Here is a 14,218-nt window from a genome sequence, read left to right on the forward strand (position 1 = left end):
AGTGTAAACTGTCTTGTTTTGTCTAACATCTGTAAAATAGGTTGTGAAAAAATTATAAAAGTTTAATTTTTACTCTCTCTTGTGAAAATGATATCTGTTTAAATCAATTGTGTGTATCTGTAGTGTGAGGGAGCTAAAATTGTTAGGATCATAATTTTGGTTATATCATGGCATTCTTAGCAAAAGTTAGGAAAGAGGATCTTAAATCCTTGGCTGAAGAGTTAGGGGAAAAAGTTAGTCCTGAACTTAGGATATTGGATTTAAGGCAGCTGATTATGGGAAATGAATCCTATGAGGAGGAACTAGTGAAAGGCCTGTTAGAAAATATCATTTCAACGAGGCTTGAGAGAGAAAAAAAGGAGCAGGAGAGAATTAGGAAGGAAGAAGAAGAGAGGCAGGATAGAATTAGAAGAGAAGAAATGGAATTTGAATTATCCAAGTTACGTTTACTAGCCGTTAACGGAAATGACTCTAAAATTGGTGGGAATGAAGAAAATTGACTAAAAAAAGCCGATGCGATCTTAAAAAAATGATGCCAAAATTTGATCCTGAAGAGAACGATATCAGTTTGTATCTAGTCATGTTTGAGCGCCAAGCAAAGCGCGCGAATCTTCACCAATCAGAATGGGTTTCGGTTTTATTGACAATTTTGCCAACTGACATAGTTCAGCTGATTATGCGAGAACCAGAACAGCAGGCTTATGATTACGCTTATATAAAAAGGATACTGCTTAAAAGGTTCAAACTTAGTCCAGAAAATTTCGCATCAAATTCGTGCAATCTCAGAAACACCCCCAAACCACTTGGAGAGATTTTGCCTTGGAATTAAGGAATTACTTTGAAGAATGGATTGCAGGTTTGGAAGTTACGGATTTTGAACTTTTAAAGGAGCTCATGATAACGGACCAAATGAAACGTCGTGTAAATGCCGAAGTGCGGCAACATTTTATTGACGAATGGTCGAAGATAACGACTCCAGAGAAATTAGCGGAAATGCTGGAAGAATATGAAAATGTGCGTGAATCCCGGAAGAAGATCTATCCTGTTCATAGTTCGGAGTCACAAAGGGGAAATACAAATAATTTAAATTCGAGGGATCCGAAAAAGTATCACCAGTCTAGAGGAGAAGATAGATATGCCTCTGACAGAAAGGAACATCTCCGGAATCAGGATGAGCGTCAATTTGATATGAGAAGACCAATTAAGTGTTATTCTTGTGATTCAACCCAACACTTAAGGCCTCAATGTCCGGGAATTAAAAAGGATCTCAAAACTCCGTTTATTGTAAATAGAGTCCAGGAGATTGAAGAAGATTGTTTAGCCCCGTATCTAACGATGGCTAAAGTGAACGGTTTTGATCTTCCAGTTTTGAGAGATACCGGGTCATGCATTGACGTAATTTGCAAGAAATATCTCACTCCTTCGATGCTGACGGGCGAGACTGTTTGGGTCAAACACCCGTTTGATGAGGCCCCAATTTGTGTACCCTTAGCAAACGTTACGATAGAAAGAACTTTTGGCCAAGTAACAACAAAATCAGCGGTCACTCGAAATGAATTGGAACATTATCTGTTAGGAAACAGAACCGCCGAAAAATTAGCCGTAGATCAACACGATAAACTTTGCTTTCAGGTGAAAACAGGTATTCGAGCTCCGAGTCAATCAAAGAATGAAATGGGGAAAGGTTGTCCACTGGAGTCTGAACGCGGCGAACTCGAACCCTCAAGCGAAGTTTCTCCCCTCATTATAGAAAGGGGTAAAGTCTTGTCTCAAACACAAAGGATAGAGAAAACCAATTTCTTTCTGCCTGAAACGAAAGTGAATGAACTATCACTGCCTACAATAAAATATTCTTTTATAGCGGACTTACAAAAGAAAAGTGACGTTGTAAAGCCATCTTGTGACTTAGTCGCGTTAAACGATCACAGTAACTCTTTGGGAAAGGTGTACAAGTTAAGAATTACCTTTTCGGTTCGGCACGAACAAGAAACTGTAGATAAGCTAAATGACGTTTCGTACCAACCAGACTCGGGAGGTTTGCGAATGCCTAGAAATTCCGTAGGAGAATTGCCCAAGACACCTAGTAGTGTAAATTTACCAGTAGAAGAATCCCCAGTTTATCATTTATCTATACTAGTGCCTGATACTGAACGGTCAAAGGGGATTAAATATAGCTACTTCATGAATGATGTAAATCCAACTTGTAATGAAGTGGTTTTTTCTGATGTTAAAGCCAAATTAAAAGTACATGCTTATTTTGAGGTCAAATGTAGTAGTTCTCATCCAGGTGCTGGGTTACCATTGAGAGTTTATCACAAACGGAAAATTAAAAATCTGCAAGCTTTCCCTTTTGAGCCTGGCTAGATATATAATTAATATTAAATTTAGGAATGTATGTTCCATTTTTCAGAAAATTATACGTTCTTTATTTGTATGTGTATAATTAAGTTTATTTCTCAGTATTATGTTGATTATATGTTTGTTTTTTTAATGGCCTCAATATAGTTCTTGTTATGTTTATCCTTGGTACTTAGCCCAGTGTTGCTGTAAAATGTATTAATGCTAATAACTGCTAATTAGTTTACTTTGAAAACTTGCTGTGATAGCTACCAGGAATTGGAGTTCTGGAAACCCCCGCTCCCCGGGGAGAAAAGGGGTTGTGACGATACAGCTACTAGCACCCCCGCGGGCACAGATGCTGAATTATAACTTCCTGTTTGTTCGCGGACGAAATGGACCATACCTGTAAAAGCAGGACTGCAGATAAAACCCTCTGGGAGTTTCCGGACACAAGGAACTAATTATGTTTCTCTTCGCAGATAACAAAACGAGTGAAATCTTTGTGTAAGAGATCTTCATGTGATTTTGAGGTGACAGGACGCATCTTTTACGTTCTAAACCACGCCAGTGGTTTCGGTAGAACAATAGTTTTTTTATGCTGTAACTACAGTAAAAAGGACGCTTTTTTGCGTCCAATCTGCGTTAGCGGATATTGTATGATTTAGGGCTGTAATGATCAGTTATTTTTATGTTTTAATCAAGACATCTATTTTAGTTTATCAAATAAATAATTGAAAAGACAACCTGTCTTTCTTTCACCCGACACGGGTGTACTGACGTTACAGCGGCTTTAGTCAAAAGTTTGGTGGGCGTTGGTCAAAGATTTGGTAAGCTTAATTTTTAAAAGAAGCACGATGCAGGCAGTGAAACATGGCAGTGAAACAGTATTGATGGTTTGATCATAGGTGGTCTGACCTTTATTAGACACATCGATGTAAACTGATATCATCGAAGTCATACATCAATTTTCAACCTCTGAATCTCGGAATCTAGTATTATTTCTGATGAATTACCATTGACAACAACTAAGACCATCCCTTTCTGTTATCGATGACGCTCAACTAATATTGAAGACCTGGCACGACATTTTATCAAAAACTTTTGAAAAGTCCATGAAAGAAGCCGGGCCTTTCGTTGGAAGCTATACACTGAAAGCTGATGTTCGATTTAAATAAAGGATAACATTACGTTTGCTCAGTTTTTCAAGGATATGGTTAAGCATGGAAAAACCGTACAAATGAATGATTATCCAACAGCAGTAGTATAGTCTCCTACAAGGGGAGCTATAATTGTAGAAATCTTAAAGAATGCCTTGTAGTTAATAATGTCTTAATCGTTAGTAGTGACGAAAGAAAACAAATTTCTCAAATCCGCCAGCCAAATGTTTCTGAGCATATGGGCTTTATTAAATCTATATGTTGTCCATACAGGAAGCCGTATCAAAAGATCAGGAGTATGTGTACAAAACTGAACTTTAGAGTTATTTGATATATAATACCTTTATTTATAAAATGCTTTAAAATATTTATTGAATTCTTAATAAGCTTTAATATTTTAAATTTTTTTACTTAGTCGGAATGTTTATTCATAAATACCAAAGGAAGTTTACACGTATAGATATCAGAACCGTTCAGATGACATGCGGTTTTTACCGGTTCTGAGGAACACATTTTTACATTAAGTGTATATTATTTGCTATGATGTTATTAATAAAGTAATTTTATAATATTTGTTTTTATATTCTTTTAGGCCGAAAATATTTATAAATTTGTTAAAATAGAACTTTTAAAAGCCTTCAGGAATGACGTTTGGAAGGAATCAGAATCTACGTACAGAAACATGGTTTGTCAGATTTTCTTCTTTTATTTTTATAGTCACATTATTAAAACAACTTACTTAAGAACCAGGACGGCTATTGCTTGGCAGTACGGATAATAGTCACACGCTGTATAATCAACGCAGTGAGATTTCAGAAAATTGTTGCAGGAACCCGAAGCCAAGTAGTATAAAGCAAACTGAAGAGTTGGGATAGGTTGTAAAGCAGTATTTAATGTGCATTGAATTTACTATAGTGTTTATTGAGAGTAAAGAGCACGAACATATTACCATAGTAAGCATGACTTTCTCGTAAATATTCAGAGCTAGAATTGGCATACAAACTTTATGCTTTCTGAATCTATACGCAGAGAAGAGAAGAGCATTAATAATTGCATTTCTTGTTAAATATAAAAGTAACAAACTACAAAATGACAAATAATACCTTCTCAAGTCTCAATACATTGAGATGCACATATGTAATAACATAAAATTGCTCTTTTAACGCAATCCAAGATTATGCTAAAACATTTTCAATTTTTACTGCAACAGCTGTGTTAGGTTCAAATAATGTTATCTACCTCTATAGCAATCAAACTAAGGTAATACATAGATTCTGTGAGATGAATTTTCACCTATAGGATTTTAAATCTGTATCTCAATCAGAAACAGATATAAGACAAAAGTTTATTTTACCTCACCACTTGTGAGTGTTAAATTAATAATATGCAATACAGTATTACCAATCGTCTGGATCTGGTCTAAACACAAGCTTCCGTCAAACTGCTAGCTTCCCCTAGAGTGGAACATAAATTAAAATGTTCTAATTACCAATTCCGAATCTCTTCTTGTATCACACTGTCTAATTCAAGATCAGAATCGGGATCGTCACAGAGAGAGAAACATTATACGGGAAGGCAGTTACAGTTAGAAGGACAAACCTCTCCCAGAAAGCTGTACTGAGAGTGTTGTTGTTCTGGGACTCTACTGCCTAAGCAGTGATTCCAAAAGCAATTATAGAATACCTTATGAAAACTAAGAAGGAATGGTATATGAAATGTGTCCCTCCCTGGAGGTCTCGGAGGGCGAAAAGAACATAAATTTGTGCTTTCTTTCTTTCTTTCTTTCCACCGACAGCGAGGCAGCCGGTCCACTGGGTAGTTAGCATATCGGCCAGGTAGCCCCGCTGACGGAAATAACTTGAACAAAAGACACACTTATAAATACATATTGTGCTCAAGACGACTGCTGGGGGCAGTGCAAACAAATGCTGGACGAAGACGATAGCGCATGATGGAAGAAGGGTGCGTTGCGGGCGTGAAGAACAATTCCAGTTACATATTTACAGAGTAATGGATAGGTGGTTACAAATACTAAAAGTAATAAGAAGTAAAATACTAGAAAGTAAAACAATGCATAAAATAAAAAAAAGGCAAAACAGTGGAAACAATACATAAAATAAGGCAAAATACATAGTTCAAGGTTCATAATTCAAGGTTTACAGTTCAAGAAGATAAATATATACAGGGAATAAGAAAAGCCGAATAAGCTAACTTAAGATAAAATTAATTCGCTACAGGTACAGAGCATACAGGGGCTGTGCTGGTGACGAGGATGGTGGCTGAGAATTACTCCAGCCTGTCTGAGATTATGCGTGCAATGTTTATGCAATCGCATATGCGTTTCAATGCATTGCGATTTTTTGAAGTAGCTTCGGCCCATGCATGGATGTGGTTTGCTACTGGTTGCCTAAGATGATATTTAGTGGTCTCTCTGCAAGCGAACAGATAGTGGTCCGGATCTCCTACCATCCCGCATGAGCAATGCTCGTTTTCGCGTCGTCTGAAGCGATGCAGGTAAGTCATGAAGGGACCATGTCCTGTTAGATACTGAGTGAAGTGAGACGAGCCAGATTTTAGAAGCCGGCAGACTTTTGGAAAAAATCTGTAAACTCTTCTGCCGGTGGTTTCTGTCTCCCACACATGTTGCCAACGTTTGAGTAATTCTCTCTCGAGCTCAGCTTTTAAGAACGAACCTGGGAGAGGCACGTTAAGTGTGCAAACGTGGGGGTCAGTTGCTGCTCTTTTGGCTATTGCATCTGCAATTTCATTACCCAGTATTCCAGTGTGGGCAGGTACCCACTGGAGTTCAGGCCTATAGTATTTAGGTGTTCTTAGTAAGAGTTTTTGTATGGCCCTGACGAGTGGATTTTTACTACATTTGCCTTGGATTGCCTGGAGGCTAGAGGCTGAGTCTGAATATATACTGGAATAGTTATTTTCCAGTGCGTAGACAAGTGCAGCTTTTAATGCAATCAGTTCAGCCTGAAAGACTGAGTTGTGGTGCTTAAGCTTTCTTTCCCAGGTCTTTAAGATCTGGTTCCCAAGTAGAACACAGTATCCGCTACCGGTGCCACATTCTCCCTTGGAACCATCGGTGTAGATTGCAGTGGCGTTGAACCACGTTGGTGACCTGCAGTTAATCGAGATATTGAATTCGGCCGGGTGGCAAGGTGGCTCGGGAATGCTTTGCTCATAGTCAGTGTAAACATAAGTCCTATCCCATAAACTTATTGTCTCTTTGAGTCGGAGCACTCGCACTATTGCACTCTCGCGCTGAGCTAAGAGATGCAGAGGCGGTAGTCCTGAAATCACGTTTAGAGCATTAGTGGGCGAGGTTTTATATCCTCGGGTAATGCTCAGGAGGAATGGTCTTTGTGCTGAGCGTAGCAGATTCTCCATTTTAGTAGTGATCGTTATGCCCCACATGGAGGCTCCATGTAGTGCAATACGTTCAGCAACTACAGAGTACCACGTCTTAAGCATCCTCGAAGAAACTCCCCATGTTGGAGCATGGAATGAAATATCCTGTGAAGTCGTGCCTTGACCTCCTTTAAATGTGGCATCCAAGTCAATGTGTCGTCAATTATAACTCCAAGGTACCTCAAGTTTCTGACTATTTTAATATTTTTCCCATGAAGGTTGATGCACGGGGTTCTTCGATGGCGCTTACCTGGACAGATAAGCATACCTTGGGTTTTTGAGTTGGCAATAGTTAACTTATGGTCATTGGCCCATTTGGCCATCTTGTCCATTGCTTGTTGTGCCCTAGTCTCATATGCGTTGCGGCTGTGCCCTTTGGTTACCAGCAAAAAGTCATCGGCATAAGCCAGTATTTCCGTGTGAGGATCTGTGTTAAAGAGGGTCAGCGCTGTGTCCGCTACAAGATCCCAGAGCAGTGGACCCAGACAGGATCCTTGAGGACAGCCTCTATTGATGGAACGTGAGTGTACTCCTGCGTCCGTAGTGGCTTGTAAGCGGCGATCACTTAGGTAGCTGTAAATAAGGTCAAAGAGAATCTTAGGGCTACCCATGTCCTGTAATCTCTTCAGTACATCGGGCCACCACAACGAGTCGAAAGCGCCCTGTATATCCACAGAGATAATGAGACTAATAAATTTGTGCTCAGTTTCTTCTAACTTTATAGTAAAACTGCTCGTCACTCGAATCTGTGTAAATTCCGGAATGACAGAACTTCGTTTCAAAATTAGGCGGACAGGAAAGATGGAAATTTAATAACATTTAGATAAAATGTCTGAAATCCTTATTGCCTTCATTTAAATAAACTGACTGGCTACATAATGTTGCAAACGCACAGGTCGTTTTCCTAAATGATTCAATAATGTGCATGCTTCCAACTGTATTTCTTTTGATCTTATAGACACATATGCAGAAGGATATAATGCTTTTATGGTTCGGGTAGATTTTTCAACATCCCTGTGCCATTTGTCTTTAAAATACATATCTCTTCTTGCATGGATTGCTTCCATTTTTTTCTAATTGTCATCCAATAAGCTTCGTGTTACAATGCTGCAGTCTTCTGCCTCCTCTAACTGTGCTGAAAATGAAATGATATTGTATAGTTCGGATAGTATACCTTTGGTATTTCAAGTATATAACGTTTTTGTCGTATTTTAAAAAGTGTCTCTTTATCTGAATTATCAGTAAAAGGAATTAGAATGTCAGTATTCTTTGGATCCTTTAGTATAAAATCACTCTTTGATTGAATACTGTATTGTCGGTATCGGTGCCCATCAAGAGACAATCATTTCATTACTTTTTCATAATTTAACCGTGATACCTTAAATAGAAGGGTCATAAAGTTGTGTGGCTCACCAGCGGCCGAGCGGTAAAGTCGCTGAACACTGGTAGTTCGGTCCGAGGTTCGAATCCCGCGAACGGACTGTCTGCATGGGCGTTTTCGTGGTTTTCCCCATGTGTAACGTGTATACGAGCCAGTTCCCCTTAGAAAGTCCTCCACGAAGGCATCTCTCCCCTTAGGCAGATAGCCATAGTGTGTTTTGCCATAATTAATTACACCTCCACCCTAATTAATTACACATTTGCATAATTAATTACATCCCACACCTTACCAGCTAAAGTTGTGGCTCTCTTCTTTTGGTATATGTACATATGGTCGGAGTATCAAATGCTTGTACATGGTTAATAGATTTGTTTTGTGCCATTTCTCATAAGAAGGGACACTAAGAATTTTTTGTTATCAAATAGTTTTATAGATGATTTACTGTCATGAAAATTTCACAATCATTTCATTCCTTTTTCATAATTTAACCGTGATACCTTAAATAGAAGGGTGATACCTTCTTATATGTACATATGGTCGGAGTATCAAATGCTTGTACATGGTTAATGGTTTTGTTTTGCGCCATTTCCCATAAGAAGGGACACTAAGTTTTTTTTGTTATCAAATGGTTTTATAGATGGTTTACTGTCATGGAAATTTCACCTTAATTAGACTACCAGTTTCCTCCTAATAGCAGATTAACTCTTTTCAGTAGATTAACATATTTACTGATGATCTCAATTAATATACGATTAATGAAATGAAAGAGATAGGTGAAATTTAAGACAAGGCAAAATTTTAAAATTAAGAATTTGATTGATGTAGATTTGAACAAAACACTATCGGTACTTACGTATTATCGCAACCACCTTAGCAGAAGTCACCAAACACTGGCAATCATCATGCATATAACAGTTCTTTAGATGACATATCCATTGTAAGTTGTTATCTAAAAATTCACCGAATCGCCTTTTACTTCCGTAAATTTTTGTCAAACTACGCCAAGATGGTTGCTCTAATACGTAAGTACCCTCTATCTGTTTCTAAGGCAATGATGTGCAGGTTATCTTTCTTTTTCTTCTCACAAAATGTTTTTGAATTCGACATGTGTGTTCTGTCATTCCTTAATTTCCATGATGTCGGGAGTAGTTAATATTTTTAATATTTCGAGGCGTCGCTGTGTTACGTAAAAATTTTTTTAAAAATCCTAAATAGTAATGAAATAAAAGAAATTTTCGCTGTACACTATACAATTCCGTTTCATAATAAATTACTTTATTATGAATTTAGCAATTTTTCACTTAACTTCTGATGTCGAAGTAGGGAAAATAGATTTTTCATGGAATTTTGTTACAAGAATCTTACCTAGATAGAAAACTTCTATAGTTACAGCTTCCTGCTAGAGCTCACGTATGTCTTATTTACAATAATTATAATTTCCAAATTTTCTGTTTTTTAAAAAAATCAGAAAACTTATTGTAGAACTGGAAAATTCTGATTAATTCAATACTATGTCTTTAAATGCTTAGCTATTTAAATATTTATGAAATAAAGAACTCCATTCAAGCACAGTATTTAGATTTCAAATTTAAATTTCTGTGAAAATTAATAATATATCTAAATTTTAAACAAAATAGCCATTACTGTGAGAGAAATCTCTAAAATCTTAAAACTAAAATTCCTGTTTCACACTTCTCAAGTGTGCGTGTGTGTGTGTGTGATTATGGCAAAACCTCGAGGGCTATCTGCCTAGGTTACAGCCGAAAACATCGTGGCAAAAACATCGCGGACGAAAACGTCGCAGAGAAAACAACGCAAGGCGAAAACGTCGTGCTACAAAACATCGTGGGAGAAAACATCGCAAAGAGAAAACATCGCAGTTCTAAAACATCGTGGTACAAAACATCGTCGTCGAAAATAAAGCGGTTAAAAAACTTCGCAGTTTGAAAACATCGTCGTCGAAAATATCGTGGTAAAAAATAAAGTATCTACAAATCATCGCATGACGATAACATCGCAGACATGCTTTTTTTAGGATTTAATAACTGTAAATAGATATTCCCATAATGATTTGAGAGCGCAAGATGTAAAGAATAATAATTTTTACTTTCACATTTTTTGATTAACTAATAAATTTTTGCTGAAAAAGTAAGAAGGAAACATAAGCATAGAAAATTAAATGCAACTTATACATTATACTTTTTATGAAAAATTACCAGTAAAAACTTTATAAAAATTATTTATTAATGGTCTTTGTTAGTTAACTATGTCGGTTTAAAATTCTATTAAGTTCTATAAGTTGCATTAATTTTCTATGCTTAAGTTTCCTTCTTATTTCCTCAGCAAAAATTAGTTAATATAAAATATGAAAACAAATTATCCTACTTTCTATTTTGCGCTCACAAATTGTTATGGGAATATCTATTTACAGTTATTAAAGTCTGAAAAAAAGCATGTCTGCGATGTTATCGTCACGCGATGATTTGTAGATACTTTATTTTTTATCACGATATTTTCGACGACAATGTTTTTAAACTGCGAAGTATTTGAACCGCTTTATTTTCGACGACGATGTTTTGTACCACGATGTTTTAGAACTGCGATGCTTTCTCTTTGCGATGTTTTCTCCCACGATGTTTTGTAGCACGACGTTTTCGCCTTGCCTTGTTTTCTCTGCGACGTTTTCGTCCGCGATGTTTTTGCCGCGATGTTATCGGCGGACACCATCTGCCTAAGAGGAGGGATGCCTTCATGGAGGACTTTCTAAGGGAAACTGGCTCGTATACACGTTACACATCGGAAAAACCACGAAAACACCCATGCAGCCAGCCCGTTCGCGGGATTCGAACCGCGGACCGAACTACCAGTGTTCAGCGACTTTACCGTTCGGCCGCTAATGGGCCTCACACTTCTCAAGAAAAAGCAGTTTTGACTGCGGAATTTTCAAACTTGGAAATCTGTAAGTTCACCCAGTATGTAAACAGTATATCTACAATGTTTAAATTTGCACAAAATAAAAGTTAAAGAAAATAGCATTTTTATTTCTTAGTCTCAATCTACAATCTTGGTAGGTCTGCATAGCTTTTGGCGCTTTCATACTGTTGCTTGATTCCTACGTAGATCTCGTTTTTTTTTTTTTTTTTTTATTTCGTCTGGTTACATTTTGCTATTTTTCTATTATTATTAACGTAATTTCGTTTGAAATGAGACTTCAGATTAAGGAATTGGATGTAACCTAATTTGTAGGAGCTAAATCTGGTAAATAGGAGTTGAATCGGATGTATATTGTTTAACAATAAGACTCTTTTCTTCGTTACAGTGTGTAACATGATGAGAATGGAAATATATAAAGTCTCACTATTGTGAAGGAGATACCAGTTACACGATAGGTATTTTTTGCAACTAACGCGCTGAATTCTTTTCAGAAATTTGTGCATTATGTGTTTACAAAATATAGAACATACCATCTGGCCTTCAAGAAAAAATTCCTTGTGAACTATCCTTTTTCAATCACAAATTTCACCAGCATTATCTTCACTCCAGATTTCTGAAACCGAAGTTTACGTGGACGTAGTAAACTTTTTAAATCATAAGCAATGACTGCTATTGTATTTCAAATATAAACACATGACTGCCATTGTATTTAAGGATAATAAGCAAACCACAAAAACTCTCTTCAGGCTATCATGACTAATGTCTGCATTTTGGATTAATCGTTTGCTAAGCTTTGCTCAGCATGCTTTCTAATAGATGACAAGAGATATTCACAGGCTCAAAAGAAGATATTCACTGCATAGCAACAAGAGAGGATACTTTAAGAAGATTAAATTAAGATGCTACAGTAATTAATGCTTCAATTATTGCATAGCAGGCTTAGTGAAATTTGTTAAATGAGCAGGTTTGTCAAAAATTTTACAGACACATTATATGCTCACTATTTCAAAACCTACGATATTCAAAAGCATGCTTTGAAATAATCGCATATCACATAAGAGGAAATCAATGTGTAATAACAAAAGAAAGAGTTTGTGAGTATGTGTGAGTTTATGCATATACTACACTGGTGTGCAAAAATTAAGGACGAGACGGTTTTTTCAATTTAACTTTGTACAAAAGCTTTCCAAATCAACACATTTAATACCGTAAGATCCCCAATACGTAAGGACATGAGTAATGTAAGCAACACTTACTAAAAGAGAAATCAGAGGGATAAAAAGAAGATTTATTGAAAAAGTGGCATGGAGCGCAATGCGACTGAAGGCCGAAACTGCCCTGTGATGGGTGTTGAGCAAGAAACATCCGGTCTTTAATAGGGAATATGATCTCCCCTGACTGCTAGGCAGGTTTCACAGCGTCTGCCCATGCTGAGAATGAGGGTGTCAATGAGTTGTTGAGGCATTGCTGCCCATTCGTCTTGCAGCGCCAATCGAAGCTCCGGAATCGTTACTGGTGGTAAGGTACGACCTGCCAAGCGTCTGCCTAGGAAATCCCATACATGCTCGATGGGATTGAGATCCGGAGATCGTGCCGGCCAATCCATACGTTCAATATCCTCACTCTCTAAGAGCTGTTCGGCAGCTACTGTGCGATGACATGGTGCACTGTCGTCCATGAAAAGGAACTGCGGACCCATAGCGCCTCTAAAAAGACGCACATATGGAAGAAGAATCTCCAGATGAGTATGCGATGAGAATTGCTACTCAGACTGAATCTGCTCTCATCTGTAAAGAGTACTCGTCCCCATTCATTGTCTCTCCAATTCCGGTGTTCCCGGCACCACAGAGAACGCCTTCTCCGATGGGCAGGCGTTAGAGGTACACACCGTACAGGGCGTCGTGCAAACAGACCACCACCGTGCAGTCTTCTGGCCACGGTAAAACGCGATATCGGTCGTCCAGTCGCCTGTGTCGTGTGTCTAGCGATTTCTCCCTCTGTCTGCCGCCTGTTTCTTCTGGCCTGTAAGGCAATATACCGGTCATCTGCGGGTGTGGTTCCTCGTGGACGACCACTACTAAAACCCGGATAGCTGTTCCTGTGGTTTGAAATTGTCTCCAAAGTCGTGAAACGATGCTGTGAGCAATTCCGAACTCTGCAACCACACTTGTCACACTGCGGCCTTCCTCCGACTTCCCAATGATTTGACCACGGGTAAAAGCATCCAGATGTCGTCTAACAGATTGATTATTCGCCATTTCTCGCTGAGGCAGCAACTCAGTGTGATTTTAACTGCTATACGGCGTGCAATCTCTTTGCCAGAAATACTGATCTTACACCGACAACATGCTTTATACTACTCAGACACTCCCCCATTACGTCTACCTGCATATCTGCGCATGTGCTACCGTACATCACCTTACTTAATCTCCTGATTGGTCTTTCTGTCCGCTCTGCCTCTTCGTTCAGCTGATATGTGCTAATTTTTCGACTTCGTCCTTAATTTTTGCACACCAGTGTATATGTTTCTCTATGCATCTCAGAGATCAGTAGGAGAGCTAAGAAATTTCGAAAAAAGTTTCTCGAGAAAAGATCCTACGTTTCTAGAATTGAAATTCGATTCATATATTGTTTAGAGATATTATATGGATTTTTCGCACTTATCTTTGTTTAGGAAGCGAATCGTTACTGAATTTCAAACATTTCGTCATTGTAATTAATTGGAAAGACTTAAATTTTCACTTTCAAGGAGGAAAAAGTATTTTGCATAATATAGGGTCCATCAGAAAAATGTATACGCATTGTAACAAAAGAAACGTTTTTGCTGTGATTGCAGCACATGCTAATGAAGGTTTGATCCAGTTTATCAGAATCTGCGCTGAGTCTGAAAATTTGAGAACTATATTTTCTACTCTTTTAATCAAATATACTAAATAATAACTGACAGCATATAATATTATGTCACCTCAACGGCTTTTTTGGAACA

General features: G+C 37.8%; 1 protein-coding gene across 1 annotated transcript in view; it reads left to right on the forward strand.

Annotated features, from left to right (window-relative positions):
* The window catches only part of LOC118205639 (neprilysin-2-like), a 161,792-nt gene that overhangs the window by 96,274 nt on the left and 51,300 nt on the right, over nucleotides 1–14,218 (forward strand). Inside the window, exon 11 of the mRNA XM_085810971.1 lies at nucleotides 4,090–4,182. Coding sequence (XP_085667097.1) covers nucleotides 4,090–4,182 — 93 coding nt within the window. The remainder of the gene's footprint in view (nucleotides 1–4,089; nucleotides 4,183–14,218) is intronic.

The sequence above is a fragment of the Stegodyphus dumicola genome, chromosome 2 (genome assembly GCF_044657685.1).
Source record: "Stegodyphus dumicola isolate Sdum_Otavi_A_Nest chromosome 2, ASM4465768v1".
Taxonomy (NCBI): Eukaryota; Metazoa; Arthropoda; class Arachnida; order Araneae; family Eresidae; genus Stegodyphus; species Stegodyphus dumicola.